Source organism: Setaria viridis, chromosome 9 (assembly GCF_005286985.2).
Source record: "Setaria viridis chromosome 9, Setaria_viridis_v4.0, whole genome shotgun sequence".
Taxonomy (NCBI): Eukaryota; Viridiplantae; Streptophyta; class Magnoliopsida; order Poales; family Poaceae; genus Setaria; species Setaria viridis.
Window position 1 is genome coordinate 49,779,022 of NC_048271.2, and position 23,807 is coordinate 49,802,828.

Genomic DNA, 23,807 nt, shown 5'->3' on the forward strand with positions numbered 1-23,807 from the left:
ATAGTACTCTACTACTCTTATATGTATAATATTAATACATTTGGGTTTTTCTTGTAGGATCACAAATATGATGCTGAGTACTTAAACAAACCTTTGGTGCACTACAATGAAATGTCTATAATCTTCGATAACACCATGGCTAAAGGAAAATATGCGAAGAGCTCAACTGATCCTCTTGGTACTGAAGATGGTGAAACTGAAGAGAAGGAGGACACTCCTGATGACAATGGGGCACCATCATATGCTAGTAAACCCAAGAGAGCCAAGACAATTATTGACATTGAAGATGGCAGTACTCTGGTTGGTGTACTCAAGTTTGTTGGTGAGAAGCTCTCCAATGCTATAGAGAAGATTGCTGCTCCTGCACCCCCTCCTCCATCCCCTCCAGCAGATGAGCTGCCTGAAGATCTATTTAATGTCCTGACAAGCCTTCCAGGCTTTGAGGAGGCACACATATCCTACTATTATGCATACCTGATTGCTAATCCTCACATTGCTAAGGCCTTCTACAAGCTGCCTTTCAATTACAAGTTGAATTGGGTTGCCTTCTTCATCGCCAACAAGTTTTCTAGGTGTTAAAGAATGAAGGATGCACCAGGAGAACTATCGGTTGCGACCTTTCTTTTATTTGTACCACTAACAATGCACTGAGGTTTCAATTTGCTTTAAATTTGTTAGCTTTGTGGGTTGTAACCCTCTTAAACATGGTACTGTGTGATTGGACTGTGCTCATTTCAGTTATGGAATGTATGGAACGCCTCCTACTTGATTAATCGGTATAGTTTATTGATGTGTGTTATGAAATGTATTGATGTGTGTTGTGAAATGTATTACTGGTGTTCTTGTGATCCTCCAACTTGATTGCATTACTGGTATTCGTGTGAATACTGGTGCCTCCTACTTGCATTATGGAATGTATTACTGTTGTAACCCTCTAATTGCATTACTGGTGTTCTTGTGATCCTCCAAAAGAGGTAACCTTACCAACTGAACACAATGAGTGATCATATCCAGCCATCCATCCTAATTACTCCAGCAAAAAATGGGACGGGACCATTCGGGATGGACTTATCCCGCCAATCAAATACGAAATAAGGATCGTCCCGTCCCTCCAACCAAACATGAGCTGAGATGAGATGGGACAGGATCATCCGGGATGACCTTATCCCGTCCATCCCGTCTCTCCATCCAAACACACTTTAAGCTGCTTTTGAATTTCCCATATGTATCATTTCTATGGCACATCATTTCTGTATTCAAATTTCCCGCAGCTAATTCATGGTGTAGGTAAGCAATAGTTACTGATGTAGGTGATATACTGCTCTTCACGATTTCGTTCGTTGACCCCTTGGATCGAGAACCTTGTGACCAAGGGCTTGGCCTAGATAATATGATCCTGAACTTCTTTTTAGGCGTTCAACTGCTTCTTGCGAGCGTATTTCAACTCCTATTATGTCGATATATATGTGATGTTTGATTAAATTTATTATACATATGAAGAATATAGCTCAGGAATTCAGATCAAAGCGATAAACAAGGGAGCCGCTGGTTTGTACTAAACTACTAATGCAAGGTAGCAGTCAAGCAGAAATGCAGACAGTAGGAGCAGTGCAGGCAAAACAAAAAATTAGTTGCTTTCGTTGAGAGTCGAACTCAAGACCTCCCGCTTACTAAACGGGTGCTCTAACCAACTGAGCTACGAAAGCTGCTTGTTTATTTTTTATGGAACTCTTTAATACTTAGTACATTGTAACAAGCTTTGTTTCTTCAATCCACTTCGTTCAACGTTCTCTCTCTGAATTCATGTGGAATTGTGGATCGTGGATATCGATGGAAAACGAGCACAGATGCTGACAGATATGGTTTAGGAATTAGGAGCCTTCTGAAGGTAGCGTGGGGAAAAATGAATGTCATTTATTTTCTGGCTCGAAGTCAACATTTGTCATGTATTCTCTAGTAGATCCAAGACTTCACTGACTGTATGAACTCCCGATCATATTCCTATTGGAATCGTGCCCTTCTATGAGCTATATCCATTTTTTGCTTTTCTTTACATTGAAACTCCAGCTTTACATCACTGACAAAGTTCTAAGCTCCAACGTGAAATACTGAAACGCCATCGTACGCCCATCAGTGTTGAAGCCTTCTAATGCTACAGTTGCTGTTCGTACAATCATACCGTTGGATCGATGGCGTTCAGGGACGGATCTAGCGGTGGGGCTGGCGGGGCTCAAGTCCCCCTACTGCCGCTCAATGGAGCCCCCTTAAGCTCCTCCATAATTTTTAGGAAAAATGAAGAAGAAGAGAAGGGAGGGGAGGAGGAACTCACCGGCGACATCTGCCACCAACGGTGTTAATAGGCTCTGGCCATCAAATTTGTTCTATTAATCTTTACTACCAACTGCAGCTGCGACTAAAACGAGTAAAACAACGTGGGTTATAAGCTAAATCCTGCACTCAGAGCAGGATCGGTAGACTGCGTTCTATGTATGATGCGCCGACGGTTCAAGCTCACGCACCATCTATCGATGATCTGATGATGATATAACGTATGGTTAACGGTGTCCAGTAATTTCGCAGTTAGGGAACAACTATAGGTGCCACAGACTGATAATCAAATTTCAAACAAGTACTATAACATGTTGGTGATTCAAATTTTGAGAATCTGAGCATCACTATACCATGACACGTGCAGTCTCTTTCTCTCCCTCCCTCTCTCCCCTCCCTTTCCCCCACGTGAACTGATTCTGAGGCTGGGCCCGGCCAGATGCAAATCTCTGCCGTTGCTCTCACCCATTTCGAGCTCTAGGTATGTTTCAACTGAGGCATGGAAGGTCCTGTTTAATTTCATGTCAAGCTAAGCTATTACTACTCCTATATATCCAGAACTTAACACGAGCTCCACGCTGTATATGCGTAATCAGCTTCACATCACTCTGGCTCGTCCGATCCAGGTTGTGGAATTTGATGTAGATATTCGCAGCTTATTAGGGCTTGGTTGGATAGAAGAGGAGTGGAAGGGAGTGAAGGGAATTAAGTCTAAAAATGAACTAATTTCCTATATCCAATCTCTCCCATTACATTTCAATCCACTAGTATCAAAAAAGACTCTAGCGATGGCTCGGCTGGAGATCATGCAAAAGGATCCAGCTAGCAGCTTCATTTGCAAGCTAGGAAGCGAAGAATTTTAGGAATATGTACGAAACCATACAAATTAATTCCTCATGGTACGAACTGTGCTGTCGACATTAGTATGACCTGTTGGTCTAGAGTAAAGGTTGTGCATGTTTGTTCTTGGGTAACGATATATATAGATCTTGTAAGGTGGTAGTAGATTTTTTTGCTACAGTTGTGTACTCCAATTTTGTTCTTTTTCATTTTCGAGTTGGAGATCAAACCCGGCCTCATGCTCTTGCACCCCATAATCCATGATTGGAAATCATCTAGACAATGCAACATTTTATTCAACAACATGCGGTCACGATGTATTGGGTTAATACGAATTAATTTTAATAGAGATGAGAGGAACTAGTGTGGCTGAGTTATTCATGAACAAAAAACAAATGAGGGGAATTACTGTAGCCTATTAAGAATGCCCTTTATTTGAAGAAAGAAGAATGCCCATTTTCCTTTTCTTATTTTGCTCCATAAATCGAGCAAAGAAAGGGATATACTCAGGAATTTATCTGCAAAGAAAGTTGCCCAAGTGGTACATTTAAGAATTTTTCGCAGCTGCATTGTTCCACCCTTTATACTTTTGTGGGGCCTTATTCAATGGTTCCTTGATTCCTTCCTTTGGGGCTAATGCTTCACGAAGATAAAGATTCTACATTTTTTTCTTCCGTCCAACCTTTCTTTCTCTAGAACCTAGATAGACAAAGAAAATAAAAAGATGGGCCAAGTGAGTTCAACTCGGAGAGAGACTAATGAAGTAGCAAATCTTTCTCTAAAAAAAAAGGTTTCAGCACCAAATCGTGAGTGATGGTCGAGCACTACTTAGCCCCCAAGTGGAAAGGGGAATAGGATCCTTCTGCTACGTAAGCCCACGCTTTTGAGAAACTTTCCTGCAGATAGAGCAACAAGGTCTTTTTATTTTACAATATATACTGTGCTGGGCCAAAATGCTTTCCTTAGCTCATAAACAATCTCGGCATCGGTTTTCTATTTTTCGAATATATAGGATAGCTAAGAGTCCAAACTTAAATTCCCAGAGGACATGTCACGTCTGCATGCATATTCCTTGTGCGCCGTTTCTGCACGGAAGGGGGGGAAAGAAACAGAGAACAATGAGATACACATGAGAAGGAAAAAAGAAGATATCGATTGCATGGAAGTCTATCTAATTTCCTGTCGTATTTTTTTTACAACCTTTTTTTAAGGAGAATGAGGGGGATGAGTGTCACCACCTGACTTTTTACCACAGATGCCGGCAAGTCAGGAATGTACGGTGCGTGTTACATAGTCGGGAGCCCTACGGCTAGATAATACAAAGGAGGGAGAGAGTAGAGAACTCACGCCATAGTAAACAAATTACACCACACACCAACTATCGAGCCGTGCTTGCGAGGCAAGCGACCTCTCCATAGTACACAGTCCTCTCTACATCCACAGAACAAACGAGCGAGGTCGAGACACTCACTTCTGAAATCAATGTCGTGGCGGTGCTTCCAAAGTCTCCAACAGCATAGGATTAAGCCCTTGTTTACTTCCCAAGTTGGGAGTTGCCAAATTGGCATTTTGCCATAAATGCGACACTGTAGCGTTTCGTTTGTATTTGTGAATTATTGTCCAAATATTGACTAATTAGGCTCAAAAGATTCGTCTCGCAAAGTACAAAAAAACTGTGCAATTAGTTTTTGATTTCGTCTACATTTAGTACTCCATGCATGTACCGCAAGTTTGATGTGATGGGGAATCTTCTTTTTGCATAGTGTCAAAGTTGGGAGTTTGGAGGTAAGTAAACAAGGGGTAAGAAAGTCGAGAGCAGGATAACAGGTATACCAGTGGGGGGCTGTGTGTTCCATATGGAGGTCGGTGATGGGAGTGAGGAGGCAGGCCACCCTAGTTTTGTCCAGAACAAGCGGGCAAAGCTGCAGTTGGAGAACAGATGTTCGGCATCCTCCTCTCCTTGGTGGCAAAGTTTACACACGGCCGGAGATCATTAGCGGCCTACTGCATCATAACGGCATCGGCATGGAATATATGGAACGAGCGCAACAGGAGGATCTTTGGAAATAAATTCCTATCGCCTATGCAGCTGCTTCTTCGCATTTAGGAGGACATAAACTTCAGGAAGCAAGCGAGCGGGAAGCCTGAGCTGGAATAAAGTCTCTTTAGTTTTTTTCATGAATGAGTCATTTGAGCCTGTATCATGTAAGATCGACTTAACTGTAACCGCAAACTTCTACCTCATATGAATTAGCAGCGCTCCTGCTCCTTTTCAAAAAAAAAAGGTTCACACACGGCAGAGTCGACGATGTGCTTCCTTAGCAGGTTCTTCTTACACTGCAACTTGTCTTGCACCATGAGCCAACCAAAGAACTTAGACACGGGGAGTGGAATGACTCTGCCAGACGAACTTGAACATATCACACTCAGCGTTGTCCTGAACTGATGCCCAGTGTGCAGTCCATGGTTCACGGATTCGAAGCAAGATGTGCGTGCATCCTCCTCGCTGGTGAGGATCAAGTCAGCAAGGAGCTCCTCGAGGGCTTGCAGTTCCCTCGTGGCTTGAGAGCTGAGGCGCGGAGCAAGAAAAGGCAGGATCCCTTGTTCAACTGTCTCTTCTACCGTCGTGCCGGTCTTGACGACATGGCTATGGAGAGCGGGGAAAGCATTCGACATAGGCACTCCACCTTCCCATATATCCTCCCAGAAATCCGTGGATTGGCCATCCCCAGCTGCACTCTGGTGATACATCTGTACGCGGGGAGCAGGTTGCGCAGCGCTTCCCAGTGTGAACTTTCAACCTCCCCCTGCAGTGAGTGTAGGCGAACACGCTCTCGTGCCCACGTCGTCCTCACTAGTAGAGAACTCACCTTCCATCCACCACATTTTATCCCGGTTTAAAGTTAGCCCGGGATAAAAGATTCACCAACCGGGACTAAACCACCCCCCACAGGTGAGGGGCTCACCAACCGAGACTAAAGAACCCCTTTAATCCCGGTTGTAAAGACTAGTAGTCTGAAGGGACCTTTTATCCCGTTGGAAACACCAACCAGGACTAAAGGGTCCCCATTTTATCCCGGTTAGAAACACCAACCGGGATCAATGTGATTTATCCCGGTTGGAAACACCAACCGGGATTAGGATAAAACGTCCCTACCCTCATTTTCCGTGCGCCCCCTCCAGTTCCCCTCTCTCTTCCTTCCTTAGGGGTCGTTTGGTTACTCTTACTTATTTTTAGCACCCGTCACATTGAATGTTTAGATACTAATTAGGAGTATTAAACGTAGATTATTTACAAAACCCATTACATAAGTGGAGGCTAAACGGTGAGACGAATCTATTAAGCCTAATTAGTCCATGATTTGACAATGTGTTGCTACAGTAAACATTTGCTAATGATGGATTAATTAGGCTTAATAGATTTGTCTCACCGTTTAGCCTCCATCTGTGTAATGAATTTTGTAAATAGTCTATGTTTAATACTCCTAATTAGTATCTAAACATTCGATGTGACACGTGCTAAAAATAAGCAAGGGGAACCAAACGCCCCCTTAGCGCGTGACCCTTCCTATTCCCCTCCAGGCTTCTTATCTCTTCCTTCCTTATCTCTTTCTTCCTCTCTCTCTCTCTCTCTCTCTCTCTCTCTCTCTCTCTCTCAGGCGCGTGTACTGGCTGGTAGGCCTCCCTGGCGCCGCCGCCCCTCCCTAGCCTCCCTCCCGGCACCGCCACCCCCTCCCTGGCCTCCCTACCGGCCGGTGCCGCCGTCCCCTCCCCTCCCTCCCGGTGCCGCCCCCCCCCTCACCCTCACTACCGGCGCCGCCGCCCCCTCCCCTTCCCTCCCCACGCCGTCGCCGCCCCTCCCCCTCCCTCCCGGCGGCGCCGCCGCCCCTCCCCTTCCTCCCAGCGCCGCCGCCACCCCCTCCCCCTCCTTCCCGGCGCCACCGCCACCGCTTCCCTTCCTCCCAGTGCTGCCACCACCCCCTCTGCTGCCCTCCCCTTCCCCCTCTGCTCGCCCCTCACTGCCATTGAGGAGCAGCAGCGGGGTGAGGTGCAGGCAGCGCAGTAAGAGGTGGCCGACCGGCGGCGAACTCAGTGGCCAAGTCAGTGTAGTTGTGGTGGTGAGTTCTTGCAGTTTTTTGTTGTAGGCGGCGGCGTCGCGCGAGGAGCAGCAGTAAGAGATGCGGCGGCGGCGAGCTCGGTGCAGTGTCAGTGTTGTTGTGGTGAGTTTTTGCAGGCAGCGGTGGCGGGCGAGGAGCGGCGGGTGGATGCGGCGGAGGAGGAGGTGGCGCGTGGCGGAGCAGGAGGCGGCGGGGCCGGAGCAGGCGCACCGGCGCAGGCGAGCGAGGCCGGAGCAGGCGCGCCGGCGCGGGGTGCGGGTGGCGGCGGGATGCGGTGGCTCGGTGGCGGCAGGACGGGGGCTCGGCGGCGGTGCACGGAGGCGGCGGTGCGGGAGCCGAGGCGAGCCTCCGCCTACCGGTGCTTTTTTTTATTTTTTTTAAAACTCTTTTATCCCAGTTGGTATTCCCAACCGGGATAAAAGGGGTCTTTAGTCCCGGTTGAGTGACCTGGGACAAAAGACCCTCCCTTTTGTCCCGGTTGGTTTATCCCGGATGGTTTTTCAGGAGATTTGCTTCCTACCAACCGGGATTAAAGGCGAGTTCTCTACCTGCAGGCAGACCCACTCGGATGATGAAGCCGGTGGAGCACCTTTAGGACCAGACAAGAGTTTTGCATGTTTTGCACTCGGAGTTGCCGAATGCCAAGTCCTCCATCTTCTTTTGTCTTCCGGATACAGTGTCACCTCCAGTCCACAGGATTCTTTTTACAACCTTGAATTAATCTCCGTAATGCTTTCATCGTAATTTGTAAGAGCCTCGCTTGAATAAAATTATTTTTTAAAGATCTTGAATAAAATTGTCTGGTGCCAAATAAGTTGAGCTAGCAGGCAAAATCTTGAGGTGCCATTTACGTGGACAAATCAAAAGAACAGCTAGTTAGGCTTTGGCAGTCAAGTCTCGTAAGTGAAGCTTACTTTTTGCTCAGTGACTCCCATGCACATGCATGCAAAACCTTAATCTTGCTTAGTGACGCAGCGGCGCCTGATGATGATCGAATTGAAAAGAGCCGGGAGGGGTTGCGTCAAAAGGGTCAACAAGGTGGAATTCTGACCATGCCGACGCCCCTTCCATCACATAAGAACCCAAAAGAAGGGGCAGCGTTTCTCGGTCGTCTTTAATCCTACTCCTTGCAATCTGCCTTTTTTCCCCCTAAATCTCTTTGCACCAACCACCTCTGGCTCCTGGTCTATTGTGTAGAAGGCCCATCTGCTACGGACATAGAAAAACCTCGTAATTTGGGGGTGTTCATAGAGAAACCATCTATTGTCTTACCTGCTGAAAGAATAAAACCATCATTATCCAGCACAGTAGTCAAGTGGTGTGTGTGTGTGTTAAGGCTTTCCTTGGACCTTGGGAGCTTAAATAACTTGGGGGTTAAGGCTTCCTTTTTTTGGGAAAATGCCGCCTAACAGTAGCATGCTATTTCGGATAATTTGCAAATGTCAACATATGGACGCCATTTTCTTCTTTCATGGCGGTGCAAGATCCTGAAAAAAAAAAATAAACCGAGGTTCTACCAGTAATGGCCTGGGTGCAAATTCTTGGGAAGAGGAGGAGGAATTCAGAAAAACGTGCCACCTGGTTCCTTTGTTCCCCCTCGCAGCGTGCAGGCCGGCCGTTGTTCTTTGCTTTGCGCCAAAGCAAAGTCGCCGGGACGCACAAAAAAAAGAGAAAGAACCCAAACCGAACCTGATCCGAACCAGATTATTAAAGCTCGAGTTCGTGCATGGACCCTGGACTGGACCCACGTAGTAATAAGCCGCTAAACAAAGACAAAGCATGCATTAGATCGAACTGTTTGGCATCTTTTTTTTTCAGTATTTCGTTTTCCCCTTTGGCGCGGCCGGAGCAGCAGGTGATTAAGCCGGCGCGGGCGGCCGGAGTCGGCTTGAACACGGCGGTTAAGGCCGGCGGGTTAGCTTAGGCCCTAAGTTTCTGCCACGTCCGCGGATCTTGCACCGGCCGGGCCGGCCAGTCCATGCCGGCGTGCGTGCGCGCATGGACCGGACGTGCCGGTCGAGACGTCGGGAGGGGGTCGTGCTCGTGCTGGACTTGTTAATTAATCGCGCAAGTGTACTTGGAATGAGTAGTAGTAAGCAGTCAGGTTGCTTGGGCGTTTTACTAGGTAGCCAGGTCGCCGACGGCCGACCTGGGATTTCACTTGATTTCCGGCGGCGTAGAAAACTCAGCGGCGCTATCTATCTATCCCCCTGATTTGGACCTTGCGCGCCAGCTCTCTTGAAGAAAAATGGTAAGGTTACGTGCCAGGGGATCGAATTTATTGGCTTGCGTCACGAGGGCTCAACGTCACGTTGGCGGATGGCTATAACCTGATCCCGAATAGCAGAAAATATCTGCTTGCTTGCAGTGTCCAGAAAAAAAAAGATATTTACCATGAATCCTTGTCACTTTCGATTACCAAATGTTATGCCCATAACAGTATGCCACATGGATCGATTGGCCGGTCACGCAAAGCTCGCCACGTTTTCGATCGGCGCCTCCTGCTTTGTCAGGAGGACAGATAAACCCTATCGATTTGCTTGATTAAGCGAAGATGTTAGAATCCAGCTTTCCTTTTAAGGTTACTACTTCTGAAATTTTCCCACGCAACCGATCGATCGAGACCAAAGGGGCAAGGTACTTAAGCTACCGCTACGACGACGAAGAAAAGAAAATCTGGATTGCTGTTCTCAACCATAGATCTTTTTTAAAAAAATTGCAAATGGCTATACTGTGTGTAAACACGAAGGCCTAAAAAGCTGCGGGCCTCCACAAATTGGAGCAGGCAGCCAAGGCACCCACGATGACGAGGCCACAACGGCGGCCGGTTCCTGACAGCCTGACGGCGAGGTGATGAGATGCGTGCAAGGATGAGACACGGGAGGACCAGGTGAGAGTGTTCCAGCACAATCAAGGCTCGACCGCAGCCTTACAGCTGCAGGGGAGAAGACACAACAGAAGAGGAAAAAAAGGGTAAGCAAACCAGCTTTGGTGCTTGGAGCAGAACCGGCAAGTTGATCCTCATGGATCGCTCGCATGTGCCGCGATAATGATCGAAGCTACTCTCAGTAGTACTCGTCCTGCTGATGAAATAACTTGACCGTCACGGTGGATTAAAGTATGGGTACCTCGCCAATTCGAAGTCGGCCATCTCGTTTCCGAATTCAATAATCAACACCAGTACCACCACGTGAATACGTACGTACCAGGAGTGGTACGTTCACAGGGAGATGGTCGACGCCCGAGCACAAGGTCAGCGCGGGTTTGCCAGGCCAGCCGCTGGCCTCGTGTGGTTGTGGTGCTTGCGTCTCAAGAAGTCGTCGCGGGGCGGGGTGCGTGCGCGGACGAGAGAACCTTACGCGCCAAGGAAAATCGCCGAAAACCACCAGAGACCAGAAGGAGCGGGTGCTCGCCTGCCCGAGACCCGGAGTGAAAGGAACGCGCCGTTTCGTGCGCGAAGCGAAAAACCTGCCATGCAAGGAAAACAATTTTCAAGTAGGTAGGTGAAGCAAAGGGCAGATCCAGCAGCGCCAGATTCGGGGCAGCTGGGTTGCACATCCGGCATGTTTCATGCGACAAATTTGAGTAAATGGCTCTCTGCTAATCACCGTCTGGCGAAACAAGGACCTGAGCTGACGACTCCGTGGGACTAGAACTGCCCGGTGCTAATTCTCCATTGGAACATGAAAGATCTTCGATTTCTTGTTGATTATTTCCTTTTACGTACTGATTAAATCGATTGATGGAGGAGAAGAATACAGTTAATCGGTCAAAATAGCTAACATCAATTACATACTCGGATGCGGATAAACTTATTTTTCCTCCGTTACATTGCAAACTGTGCGCCCTCATACTACGACCCTGCGCGATGTCCTCTACAGTACCTTCCGATTCAAGTAAGCGTGGTTGACAAAAAAAGAAAAAGATAAAAGAAGAAGGCAGGTACTCACAAAACCGTCGTCAGGCTAACTGGACATTTCTAGACTTCTCCACCAAGTCACCTCCCGCAAGGCACCCAGGGGCAGAACCGACATTGCCCAACGAAGCAATTAAAAACGCGCCGCCTCGCCGGAAGACACAGATCGAAATAAAACGAGCAACACACCACGCCCCGCTTCTGTAACCGACGTCCTCACCGACGTCGCATCGACGTGCCGCGCACGAGTCCGACCCGGCCGCCGCCGCCGCCGCCACGCTCCTCCTCTCCCAATCCTTCAACCTATCTCCCGCGCATTTAACCCCTCCGGCGGGCCGCCTGACCCGAGTCCTGATATACCCCGCCGTAGGGAACGGAGCAGAGCCTTGCATAAAAGCCATAACAGATCGATCGGACTCGGCATGGACTTCTCCTCCGGCGACGTCAAGGCGGCGATCATGCGGCCCGCGGGTGTTGTGGTCGGTGGCGATGCTGCTGCCGGGACGCCGGCGCTGGTGCGGGGGTGGTTTGAGTTCCAGAGGAGCGCCGCGCCGGCGAGGTTCCTCTGCTTTCACGATGGGGGGTGGGTGGACGTCGACGGCGAGGCGGTCGGGCAGCTGCGCCGGGCGTTCCAGGACAGGAGGGCGATGGTCGAGGCCGCGTGCGGGGGCAAGGCGTACCTGTTCGACTTTCTTCGCATGGTGAGGATCGACGCGGCCACCGGCGAGGAGGCCGCGCTGGGGTGGATCGACGACCGCGGGGCCTGCTTCTTCCCGGCGCCGGACTGCGGCGGAGGCAGGAAGCGGAGGAGGGACGGCGCGCCGGCGGAGGACGAGGCTGAGTCCTCCTCGGGCGTCGACGAGCGCTCCGGGGAGAGCCGCGGCGCGGAAGCCGCCGCCAAGAGGAGGAAGGCGGGCGGGGCGTGGGGGAGCGCGGCGGCGCGGCTGGAGGAGAACGACAAGTACTACCAGGTCGTCAGCAAGCTCTTCCTCAGCTACGGAATGGCCAACCTCGGCGCGGCGATCACCGCGGTCCGCAAGGTCGCGCAGGGCGCCAGGGCCAGGGCGTTCCAGCGGCAGGGGCAGCTCCTCGCCGCCGCGCGCGGCGACGCCGCCGGCACCCCCAAGTTCGCGTGGTACGGCGCGTCCGCGGAGGACGTGGCCACCGTGGTGGGCCGTGGCTTCGCGAGGACCAACGCGCCGCGGCTCGGAGCGCGCAAGCACGGCGACGGCCTCCACCTCTCGCCGCCGCAGTGCCCCTACTCGAGGTGAGTTCCGACCTGGCGTCTCGATTCAGGCAAATCTCGAATTTCTCCATTTTGCATCAATTCTTGTTTTTTGGGGGAAAAACAAAAGCTGCATCGACGATTTTCTTGTTGAATTTTGACCATAAATAATCCCCGTTCTGTCTAGCCAGCCTTTCTGATTAGTTAGTAAATAAATCATGGAATTGCTGATCTGATTCTTGTACTAGTTTTTTCCTATGATAAGAACCTGAGTAAAGCTCTTGTTCCTTTCTCCATATAGGAGTATTCTAGCTTTAGCATTTAGCATATCATATTAAAGGCTGAACAAATTTCATGCTTGTTTGTCCTTTCTTATGAAATGAGTTACCGAATTCTTACATTTCTTGGCCCTTTGATTGCTTAATAACGAAGATACTGATCAGTTGTTGTTTTATATCAAAATGAATCCGTTGCTAACCCATCATCTGTATATGGAAAAACAAATATAGAAGTATTTCAGTATTTGTATATGTGAGAACTGTGGAAAACAGCTGCCACCAGTTGGGAGCATCACTACACACCACAGAGTGATGATCTCTGATTATAACCAGCATACTTCATCTGAGCTGAAAAGCATGGGGCATTATTAGCTATAACTGCAGTCCTGAAATATGTTGTCCGGCTCAGCAGCTCATCATATGAGCTAACGATCTTTTTGAACTTGTGTTTGATCAGTGCAATGCTGACCAAGGCCGACGGGAACGGCGAGGCACACATCGTGCTGTGCCGCGTGCTGATGGGCCGGCCGGAGGTTGTCCCGGCAAAGTCCTCGCAGTCCCGCCCCAGCAGCGACGACTACGACAGCGCCGTCGACAAGCTGGAGAATCCGCAGTGGTACGTTGTCTGGAGCAAGGACATGAACACGAGGGTCCTCCCCGAGTACGTGGTGAGCTTCAAGTGCCCCAAGCTGCAGCCGGTACAAGGTTAGCGTCCTGTCCAAACTGTTTTGCATATACAAGGTTGGAGCTGTTATTCACATCATGACTCGATGAACTTTCGGTTTCAGAATCATCGGAAGCGACCTCGAAGCCGAAGACGCCTTCGCCGGCTCGGGACATGTTCCCGAGGCTTCTTGCTGAGATCGAGCTGCTGGTGCCAGACAAGTGTGGTCTTTTGCAGGAGTACTACAGCAGCTTCAAGGTAAATTGGTGATCATTTCCTATAAACTTCCACACAGCTTGTTTAGATTGATCCTCGAGTGTGCTCACAGCTTGTTTAGATTGATCCTCGAGTGTGCAAGTTGGGGAGGACTGTGGGCTGTGGCATTTGATTGACGAATTTTATGCCTTGTCATCGTTTACTTCCTTTGCAAGCATTTGATAAACTCATATGCGGACAATTTTGTGACAACTAGTTTAGCTGTTCTTTTGACTGGTACATAAGCTGCCATCCGGGAAAATGCAGAATTTGCTGCTCCCTTGTAAACGACTTTATAATTCTGAAAACGGCAGATGATTTTTTGGATCAAGACCGCACTTTGTAGTGTTAGCAACAGCGCAGCAGCAGCCTGAAACTTCCAATGACACAATTTTTCTCTCCTGCAGATGGGGCAGATCAAGAAAGACCAATTCATCCGGTTCCTTCGCAGTTACATCGGCGACAAAGTGCTGACGACCGTGGCCAAGAAACTCCGAGGATGCTAAGTTGCTAGTGCGCGGCGCAAGGTCTCTCTCCTTCCTGATTTTGCCGTGGTGGTGGTGGACGCGGTGGATCTATAACTCCAGCGAACGATGCAGTACGTGCCAGCTGTGTGTACCGAGTAGAGGGGGTTTACTTTTGTTTCTGTCGCTTTAGTTTCCGTTGGTCAAGGGCGTAGAGGGGGGTTCGCAGCAATGTTATTCTTCCATTAACCAACAGGATAGACGCAGTTTCTGATTTTCTGAGATGTTTCAATCCTTATTTTTTTACTAGTGTTGTGTAACATGTAATCTGTATAGACTGAAAAGATTAATGCATGAAACCATTGAATCGTGGGCCGGCCAAATAGCACCTGAGCCTATTATTGCGTTTCGCTGTTGAGTGTGACCTTTGTTTAGACAGTCATCAGTAGAGAAACCCTTGTAGCTGAGCAAATCGTGAAGCTGGGAGGTGACTAGCGATCATCAGTGATTGCGATTCAGTAGCTTACCAGGGTATGCTTAGCCACACACGTAGGTCGGTCGTTGTCCAGCTCGTAGATCGCAAGGAGCAAAGGGAAGATTCAGAGACATCGGGGCCGAACAGGCGGGGCCACCTGACAGAGAGGGTGCAGGCGGTACGGCTCGTGAAGCGTGCGCGCTTCCACCGCCAGTCCGCCACGTGTGTCCCGCCCGCCTCGTGGCCGCGTAGACGCTCCACGCGGATCTTTGGACGGCTGAGGCACGAGGGGAAATAGGACAAGGAATCTTTGTGGCCATAGTCCATAGACCTACGCCTGTCATCAAATCTTTTTGGTGACATAAAAAACAGTGCAACGACACGTGGAATTGCCACGGACTACGGATTAGTAGCACTACGTACAGGCAGCAGAGTTGAACTTTTGGTTCGCTAGCATGGTTTTTTTCCCCTTCTTCTATAATAATCAATTTGATTTGATGTGCTCTTCCGAGTGGTGGCAATGTGCCAATGTCACGGTAGTTTTGGTCTGAATTTCAACCCAAGAACGTAATGTGTTGGTGGTTGAACGCATACTGGGAATTTTTCGGTGAATGATAAAATTCGAGTTGTCAAGGCTGTTCTGATCCGCTTGAATTAGTTGTAGTTGCTCAGGAATTCTAAAGCATTGTCTATATAAGTATTTGTTGTATGCCTTGTCACTCTTTGTTGATATAGTCATACGAGTACATGGAATGCTCATGCGGTCATGCCAAAACCACTTGAGTATATGAGGTAAATGCAGTTTTATATACCTATATATATATATATATATATATATATATATATATATATATATAAGACTACGTGTTAGCTGTCAGGGTTTGTCGATGTTAGATCCGGCAACCTACCGAGGGGATGCCCGAGGTAGTGTTTTGGTTGGTGGGGCTTGTTGAGATCAGGAACTCGAAGGTAAATGCAGACACACGATTTAGACAGGTTCGGGCCGTTGAATAGCGTAATACCCTACATTTGGTGTGTTGGTTGGATTGAATTGCTTTAGAGGGGGTCCCTGCCTCGCCTTATATAGTTAGGAGTAGGGTTACATGTTGGTTGATACAAGAATACTAGTTGGATACGACTAGAGGAGTTCTACTCTTATTACAACGAGCACTTTCCTAATTCTCGACTAGTTCCTATCTTTCCATATAGACGCCACCGCCATGCACCATGGTCTCCATGTCAGATGCGTCTCGGCGTTCAGCCCTATATGCAGAACTGTCCAAATCTTCTGGTGGGCCTATAGATGTACGTACGATAGGGTTTTTCAACAATTAATTATACGGTTTGGAAGAAAATTAGTCCATATGCTTTGTTTGTAAATGTTGTATATGGTTAACTATTAACCTTTCATAGATATTGTTACTAAATTTTAGGACTCACCTATCTCCAGGCAAAGGTCAGTGATGCTCCAGGTGAAAATCTAACTCCGGCTTGCCGGATGGGCGATGATGGTGTCTTTGATGTCGTGTCCTCCTTGGAGGCGTCGCCTTGGAGGTCCTTTAGACTGATATTCATTCCCTAGTCACTGTGCTACGAGTTTTTTGGCAGGACGATTCCGACATCAAGCTTCTAAGCAGGCGAGAGATGCGATGGATCGGTGATGCATAAAGACAATGCAAGGTTGAAATATGGATGAAGAAGAAGACTGAAGCTTAGGCTTTTAGCTTTCTTCCTTTATCCTAGAACTTTCTTTCTTATGTTATTAACCCCTCAGTATTAAGGATTAGAGTATAAGAACTCTTGTAACTTTTGGTTGTATATATTCATGATGTGAATATAGTAGGTCGGATTTTATCTTTTATCTAAAAATCTCATTGACATATGATTTGATTGTTCTGAATAAGTACATACTTTAATGCTATCCCTCCCACTCTACGTTGGGTTGTGGGGTGCATCACTTGTTTTCGTATTTGCCATATTACTATTCATGCTACCTATGCACAATCGCCAGTAAAAAGCTAACTGGTCAACCCAACAACTTATTGGCACCATATCGATACTTTATATTGTAGCTACATAAGGCTCCAATTATATCCTCTTAAATCTTAACATGCCTTGATTTGTCATTATCCAGTCGTCATTTGATGCTGGCATCCATATCCTGTTATACCCTCTCTTGCTAGACCACGGTAATCTAGATTAGAGTTGTGAAGGTAGGACAATGGACGAGAGCGTTACGAAATAGGTAGTGAAGATGCGAAATATCAAATTCTCCACTAATTTCTCATCTAACATCCGTAAAATAGTTATTTTTTGTGAGCTAAAAAGAACTGTAGGTTTTGTTGGTGCTACACAATTACACAAGTTGTAGCAAGTTGAAATAATCCGGTTGCAGATGACCTTTTTTTCTTTGAAAGGATGGGGCAGGTGAATTGTAGGCGCAGAGAATCACCCATTCTCCCTTCGTCGTCTACAAATACCCGCCCGCTCTCTTCCTCCTCCGTTTTCCACTCGTCTCGCCAATCCGCCATTATTAAGAGCTCCGCGAAGGCCAAAATTTCGCCCACCGAATCCTCGCTGCCAGTGCCGCTCCCCTCGCCTTGCTTGCCACCCCGCTTCAGTTACCTCTCCCGCGCGAAGTACCACCCCAGCTGGACCCCACCCCCACGCCGCAGGCTTAACCGTGACGCTTCCGATTATCTTTCCGCTCCTTGTCCATTTGCGACGAGATTTAGCTTTAAGACCCGCGGGGATGCGCCTGCACGCGGATGTACTGGATCAGATGGAAGGGGAGGGAGAGGAGGGAGCTGCGATGGCCTCGTCGGTGCTGTCGCCGCCGCTCATGGGCGCGGCGGCGGCGGCGGCGGCGGCGCCCAGGCTAGTGGTGGGCTACGCCCTCACGAAGAAGAAGGTGAAGAGCTTCCTCCAGCCCAAGCTGCTCCAGCTGGCGAGGTAAAAGCCTGGATCACCGCCCAGAGGGAATGTAGTGACGATTTGAGATTTCTTGCGGGATGCCGAGTGGCGATGGATTTCTAGGGGAATGAGTGATTTTTCGTTAGTATTTGTTGGTCGGGCGGCGAGGAATTCCGCGATTGTTTCGTTTTGTTCTTTTAATAGCCCAAAGAGTTTGGAAGATGTTGCTGTTGGATGAAAATGGTGAAAATTTTGAGGGATGAAGACGATGCATGGTTTGATAAGCAAACTTTCGTTTGTGTCTTCATCCAATGCTGTTCTGCCTAGTTCTTGCTGGCCAGAAGAATTTTGAATGAACAGGGTAATGCGATACCAATTACCAGGAAAGTATTCTGGTGTTGAAAGAATTATAATTTCCGCGGCATGGGGTGGAGGGGAATGCTATTCTATTCCTTGCTGCACTAGTCAAATAGTGATCGAATCGGACCTCCACTGGAGCGCAAAGTTGGCGGGAGCGGCCAGTGAGAGTGGCTTCTGAGTGAAGCATGCTGGGTTAATGATTTACTAGTACTCAGATGCAGCTGGCAAGTGTTTATTTGGAATTCCTATGGCATCAGTAGATATGCCCTATATGTGCATCCCATGTTGAGGGGGTCTCAATAGTCAATAGCTTTATATTATCGTATCAAGTTGGCGGAATGGGCCAAAGCGCGCTAATCCTTGTTGGTTGGTATCTGGGATTCTAATTTGGAATATTCCTGTGGATAAGCACATCACATGGAAAATGACAACTTATTGATGGGAGTGTGTCTGCCGTATTCATTAATACTTTACTTGCTCAATCGCTAGATTTGATGGCAACATGGGCCGCCAACAAACAATCTTTTCATGTTAGTTCTCTGGATTAAGAGCCAAGCTGATTCAATTGTTTACTTGTTGATTCATCTGTGACAAAAATTAAGGAACACATGTACACTAATAAAGAAAAACACAATTAAGGAGAATATTTTTATGCACAATAAAGTGTTTTTTTGCTTGAATTGTTTGTCTAATTTGCGATCGTTTGAGTTTCTGATTTCTTGAGATTGTAAGTAACCTAAAAGTAAATGCCCTGTTTCCCTGCATTTTGATATGATGCAATTTGCCCTTGTAAAATGCTTCCCAGGCTATAGACATAAGGAAAGTTGTGGGAAAAGTAAAATAAAAAAAATTTGACAAGGAAAATATTTTTCACAAAGTTGAGCAGTTTTCCTTGATAATTTTCGTACCCTCAAACCAATTGAGTTTCTCCTGTAGTCCTTTCTGTAACTTGAACAATAAATGTTCTGATACAATGTAGTTCACTCATGTAACAGTCCTTTCTTTACCCCTGGAGGTACACCCTTCTAACATCCCTTTATGTTTCTGATTTGAGTCTTATGCCGTTGCTAAATTTAAATTGATGGCATACTGCATGAATATTTTCTGTAATATTTTGTGTTTCTAGCTCTGCATGTTGAATTGAATGTTGTGGCTCTTGCCAATATTTTATTTTTCCTCTTGCTGCTTGATGAGTTTCTTATCATGTGCTTTGGCAGGAAGAATGGAATCACTTTTGTATCCATTGATGAGTCTCTTCCCCTCTCAGAACAAGGCCCTTTTGATGTTATTTTGCACAAGGTCAGTCACATCCTATTTTAAACTGTAATAGAAAGAATGCAGCTGCACAGGACCTATATCATCTTATGTTTTGTGGAAGAACCGTTCTTTCTCGTGAACTTTCTGATCCTGGAATAAGGCGAATTGTTCTTAATGCTTCCCAAAAAAAGATCCTCAGAATCTGTGCAGGTTATGTTATTTAACCATCCTGAAAGAGTTCTTGCTTCCTTCTGCAGATTACTAGCAAGGAGTGGCAGCAGGTTCTGGAGGTAAGATCATGCCATATAACTCACTTTGCATGTTTTTTCTTCTTCTATTTTTTCCCTTAAAACTGTCCGCTGACACATCTTCGGGAAAGCTGCTGCCAGCATTCTGTTTTGCAATATCAGTTGATCACAAGATTATCATAATTGCTGTACTTTGTTCTTGGCTTGCAAGTTGATATTACCGCTTTGCATAGCTCTGCTAACTTAATTTCTTCCATTTTCTTGTAGGACTATCACGAAGAACATCCAGAAGTTACTGTTCTTGACCCACCTAATGCTATTGAGCATCTGAACAATCGACAATCAATGCTCGAGGAAGTGGCTGATCTGAACCTGTCAAATCTCTATGGTAATATCACACGCAGGTTTAGAAGGAATGATGATACTGTTCATTTAGTTTTTTAATGTTTTCATAGTCTAAGTTAACTTCCATCTGATCATTAAGATATTAACACAATCACCTATCCTGTTCCAACCAAATTATCGTGCAACTGCAATACTAGGAAGGAAGAGACTTTTTCTCATAATAATGGCACATAAAATGTTTGCCATTTAATTTCTTTCAGTAAGGTTTTATTCCATTGATTGTGAACCATGGAATTTCTAATTAAGGTTGCTATTTAGTTCTTTATTCGAACTTATGAATTATCACGGTACTATATTTACTCCTAGCTATTAGAAAAATGGAATGTCTTGGTTGAGTTCCTTCATGTCTACTGTTGGGAGATTTCAAGGACAACTGTCGTTCAAATTGGCAGAAATTTTTTCTTGATTGATCGTAAAGATGTAGCATATTGCTATTCATAAAAGTCTTCCAAAAGTGCATATTTAATTTAAATTTTCAGAGGACATGCTGTGTTAGCATTAAACATGTGATTATATGTGCCTTGAAATATCGCAGGAGAAGTTTGTACCCCACGCCAACTGGTGATCACAAAGGATCCATCCTCCATACCAACAGCTGTAGCCATGGCTGGACTAACCTGGCCCTTGGGTAATTGATTCTGATCTTGAAGCTATCAATTATTTGGATAAAGAACATTGGAAAATGCTGTCATCCTGTGAGTAATTTGTTTGAAATAATCAGGTCTGCTCAATTTGGTTTATGCTCTGAGACTTGCATTTTATACTTAATTGATTACAATATTTTATTCTATTTTTCCCCTTATGTTGGTAGATTGGTTCTCTCCTTGTCATTGTGCGGGCTACCGTAGCTAGGCTGCAAAATCATTTCCCATCAAGCTCCATCATTATTGTTTATATATGGCTTGCTTAATAGCTTGTGAGCTTCTTTGCTCCAATTTTTCAGTCCACTTGAAATGCACGTGGCACACCTTTGTTTCCTAGATTTGCTGCAGAAGGCAGAATCCCAGAAACCAGAAACAGCAGAATGGGTTGATTCCTTCTTCTCCTTTCTCGCCAAAAACACTTTTGGCTTTGCGGCCATTGTTTCAGCTGCAGATTTCAACTCACTCTGCTGCTGGAGCTTTGTGCTTAAGCTGTTTCCATACTTAAATAACTGGCTACATAGACTTTTTCTTTGCTATCCAGAGCTAATAATGGAAATTGTTTGACTGAAAGTACTTATCCTCTTGCAGTTGCCAAGCCATTGGTTGTTGATGGGACATCTAAAGGCCATGAGCTCTATCTTGCATATGATGAGGCATCCTTGTCAATGCTTCATCCACCGCTGGTTCTACAGGAATTCATAAACCATGGTAGGTTCTGATTTTCTGGTTCCATCTATATTGTTAGTTTCTTTCAGTATCCTGACACTTTGCCCTGAAACAGTAGAAATGTGGGATCTGATTTATTGCCTCTACAGGCGGGATCCTCTTTAAGGTGTATATCATTGGTGAAACGGTAAAGGTTGTCCGCAGATTCTCTCTACCAGATGTTAACGCATATGACTTACTAAACAATGTGGGCGTCTATCGGTTGCCAAGAGTTTCATGTGCTGCAGCAAGTGCGGATGATGCAGAACTTGACCCTCTTATTGCAGGTGGGACTTCTGCAGTGTTGATGTTACCTTTTTCATTAATATAAGCGACTCCTTAATTCAAGATGCAATTTGTCCTTAGAATTGTCAATGCAAATGAGTTGAACAGTCAATATCTCAGTCAGTCATGATTCTGACGTCCTGGACAAAATTTGGTCAACTAGAAAAATAGATTATATAATGTGATTTTCTTGCTGCATATTTTCAATTGCAGCAAATGAACTTTTGGTTACATTACTTAACATGGCTTTCTTGTACATGATAGAGCTTCCTCCAAGGCCACTTCTAGAGAAACTAGGGAGGGAGCTTCGTAGCCGGCTGGTATGAGAGTTCTTGTTTTGAACTGCACATATCTGTTTTATTTGTTTCCTCACTCTGACGTGGGAAAAAAAACTTGCAGGGCTTGAGATTGTTCAACGTAGATATGATTAGAGAACTTGGAACCAAAGATCGGTACTACATAATTGACATCAACTACTTCCCAGGTGTGGTTACTTTGCTATCCCTGCTATCCCTGCGACCCTGTCATTCATACCTGGCATTTGTCCTCTTCATTTCTGTTGTTCTCTATCTCTGTCCACACAGAAAATGTTCCAGTATGGTATCTTCTGCATGACAAATCTTGTTTTTGTTGGGGCAAAGGTAGCCTAGCTAATTATGTTTAGTTCGTCTCCAGATACAGTTGTTCTTGGCCATAAGGGACCTCATAACAGAAGTATTTTGTGTTGTGAATAAACTCCTCCAAATCGTCATGTGCATGATTTTATGGTCCTTTCTATGATATTGTATGGAGATAGGAATCCTTGCCACTTCAGAAGACGATTCCTTTTCCCATTACCGAAAAATATTGTGGATACAGTTTGCACTTAAAACCACCATGCCGTGCGGTGCTTCATCTCTTAGAAAATACATTAGAAGAACATTGTATTGAATACTAGGACATGGTCATTTCCTTACAATAGTATCTCCTGATGGTATATTCTTGACTTTTTTAACTGCGCAGGTTTTGGGAAAATGCCGGGATATGAGATCATGTTCACCGACTTCTTACTTAGTCTTGCCCAAAGCAAGTACAAAAAGTACTTAAGCGGGACCTGAAGTGCAAGGAAGTTTGCGAAGAGTGGAGACTGACAAAATGGCATATAATGGTGGCAGCTGTGCTTCCCCACCAATGTACATATTCTGGAGACATAAGCATAAGCCGGAGGCTCGAGGAAGTCGCAGTGTGTGTTCCTTCAAAAGTGGTGGTACATGCTGGGTCCGGAGTAGGAAATAAACAAGGAAATGCTTGGATGCCCTGTGCCCATGTTGTAAGATGTTGCTTACCGAATGAATACCTTCGTCGTGATGGCCTCCTTTAATCGTAATAAGTTGGTGACCGGTTTCTTGGGCCAAGCTTCACCCAATTGCTTGCTGTTGCGCTTCCCGTTATTTCTGAACACTGCAGCATGGTGGTGACTGGGGTTTTATTTGGTTTGTTCAGCAGAGGGTTGGAGGTCTATGGAATAATGGAAGTCAGGATTGAGCTACAAATAGCTGTTGAGAACCAAGCCATTCTCAACTGCTATTGATGATATTGATATGGGCAGATAATCATTTTGGCAGTCCTAATTACATCTTGAGCTTGAATTTTTACCTTCACATGTGCTTTCGAGTGATCGTTGAGGATCTATATGGTATGGTTTCATCAACGACAGCAGTTTGGTATTGAGGCGTCCCTGGAAGCAAAATCCGCAAGGAATGCGCAGCAACAGATTTCGGTGCCATCCCCCATGGCCATGAGACTGAAGCTCTACAAGTCCAAGATACAAATGGTGCCCTTCTGCTACGCCTGGTGAGTGATTGCCGGTGCGTAGCCAGAAATTCGTTTCAGCACTCTTGTTGCCGCCCTATGGACCCCCACTGTTGTGTCTTCTGTTGCGCTTGCGCCGGAGATCTGAAACGGGAGCGGACGTGCTTGTTCCTCCTCATTTGCAGCTCTGCTGTTCTACGAGCAGCGAGGGTGCTGGAGGACATTTTTTAAAAAGCCCAAAACTGCGGCCTGCATAAAGCTGCGCCGCGAGTTCACCCGAAATACGTCATTGCTGATTCGCTAGACGCTAGCGGCGGGGAATGGGGGCGGACGGACGGGCCGCTGCCGGCGCCTGGTGTTTCAGAATTCAGAGGCCACCTGGCCGGCACACGAGGAGAGGCGGTGAGTAGCAAGGGGTTGTTTGGATATGAGGCGCTAGAGGTGTTAAATTTTAACAGTGTCACATCGAATGTTCGGATGCTAATTAGGAGAATTAAATATAAGTTAATTATAAAACTAATTGTAGAACCCTGTGTTAAATTCGCGAGACGAATCTATTAAGCCTAATTAATCCATCATTAGCAAATGGTTACCGTAGCACCACATTGTCAATCATGGACTAATTAGGCTTAATAG

At 46.5% G+C, this 23,807-nt stretch overlaps 2 protein-coding genes and 1 non-coding gene across 3 annotated transcripts; 2 read left to right on the top strand and 1 right to left on the bottom strand.

The window, feature by feature from the left end:
* Positions 1-1,632: 1,632 nt before the first annotated feature.
* On the bottom strand, positions 1,633-1,706 carry TRNAT-AGU (transfer RNA threonine (anticodon AGU)). Its single transcript has one exon. It is a non-coding gene; the product is annotated as a tRNA-Thr (tRNA).
* Positions 1,707-11,359: 9,653 nt separating this feature from the next.
* Positions 11,360-14,471, top strand: LOC117835877 (inactive poly [ADP-ribose] polymerase RCD1). Its single transcript, XM_034715196.1, has 4 exons — positions 11,360-12,469; positions 13,163-13,410; positions 13,494-13,627; positions 14,032-14,471. The coding sequence occupies exons 1-4, from the start codon at positions 11,625-11,627 to the stop codon at positions 14,128-14,130; spliced, it is 1,326 nt and encodes a 441-aa protein (XP_034571087.1). The 5' UTR covers positions 11,360-11,624; the 3' UTR covers positions 14,131-14,471.
* Positions 14,472-17,032: 2,561 nt separating this feature from the next.
* Positions 17,033-22,677, top strand: LOC117839800 (inositol-tetrakisphosphate 1-kinase 2). The gene is made up of 10 exons (XM_034720221.2): positions 17,033-17,515; positions 19,054-19,135; positions 19,351-19,383; positions 19,609-19,729; positions 20,282-20,374; positions 20,979-21,098; positions 21,206-21,382; positions 21,645-21,700; positions 21,780-21,864; positions 22,383-22,677. The coding sequence occupies exons 1-10, from the start codon at positions 17,316-17,318 to the stop codon at positions 22,475-22,477; spliced, it is 1,062 nt and encodes a 353-aa protein (XP_034576112.1). The 5' UTR covers positions 17,033-17,315; the 3' UTR covers positions 22,478-22,677.
* Positions 22,678-23,807: the final 1,130 nt, after the last annotated feature.

What these genes read in the sequence shown, in the direction of transcription:
- LOC117839800 (XM_034720221.2), top strand. Translation starts at nt 17,316, where the DNA reads ATGCGCCTGCACGCGGATGTACTGGATCAGATGGAAGGGGAGGGAGAG. An exon ending in TTGATGTTATTTTGCACAAG is followed by an intron (nt 19,136 to 19,350) that starts GTCAGTCACATC and finishes TTCCTTCTGCAG; the next exon opens with ATTACTAGCAAGGAGTGGCA. An exon ending in TGGACTAACCTGGCCCTTGG is followed by an intron (nt 20,375 to 20,978) that starts GTAATTGATTCT and finishes ATCCTCTTGCAG; the next exon opens with TTGCCAAGCCATTGGTTGTT.
- LOC117835877 (XM_034715196.1), top strand. Translation starts at nt 11,625, where the DNA reads ATGGACTTCTCCTCCGGCGACGTCAAGGCGGCGATCATGCGGCCCGCG. An exon ending in CAAGCTGCAGCCGGTACAAG is followed by an intron (nt 13,411 to 13,493) that starts GTTAGCGTCCTG and finishes TTTCGGTTTCAG; the next exon opens with AATCATCGGAAGCGACCTCG. An exon ending in AGTACTACAGCAGCTTCAAG is followed by an intron (nt 13,628 to 14,031) that starts GTAAATTGGTGA and finishes TCTCTCCTGCAG; the next exon opens with ATGGGGCAGATCAAGAAAGA.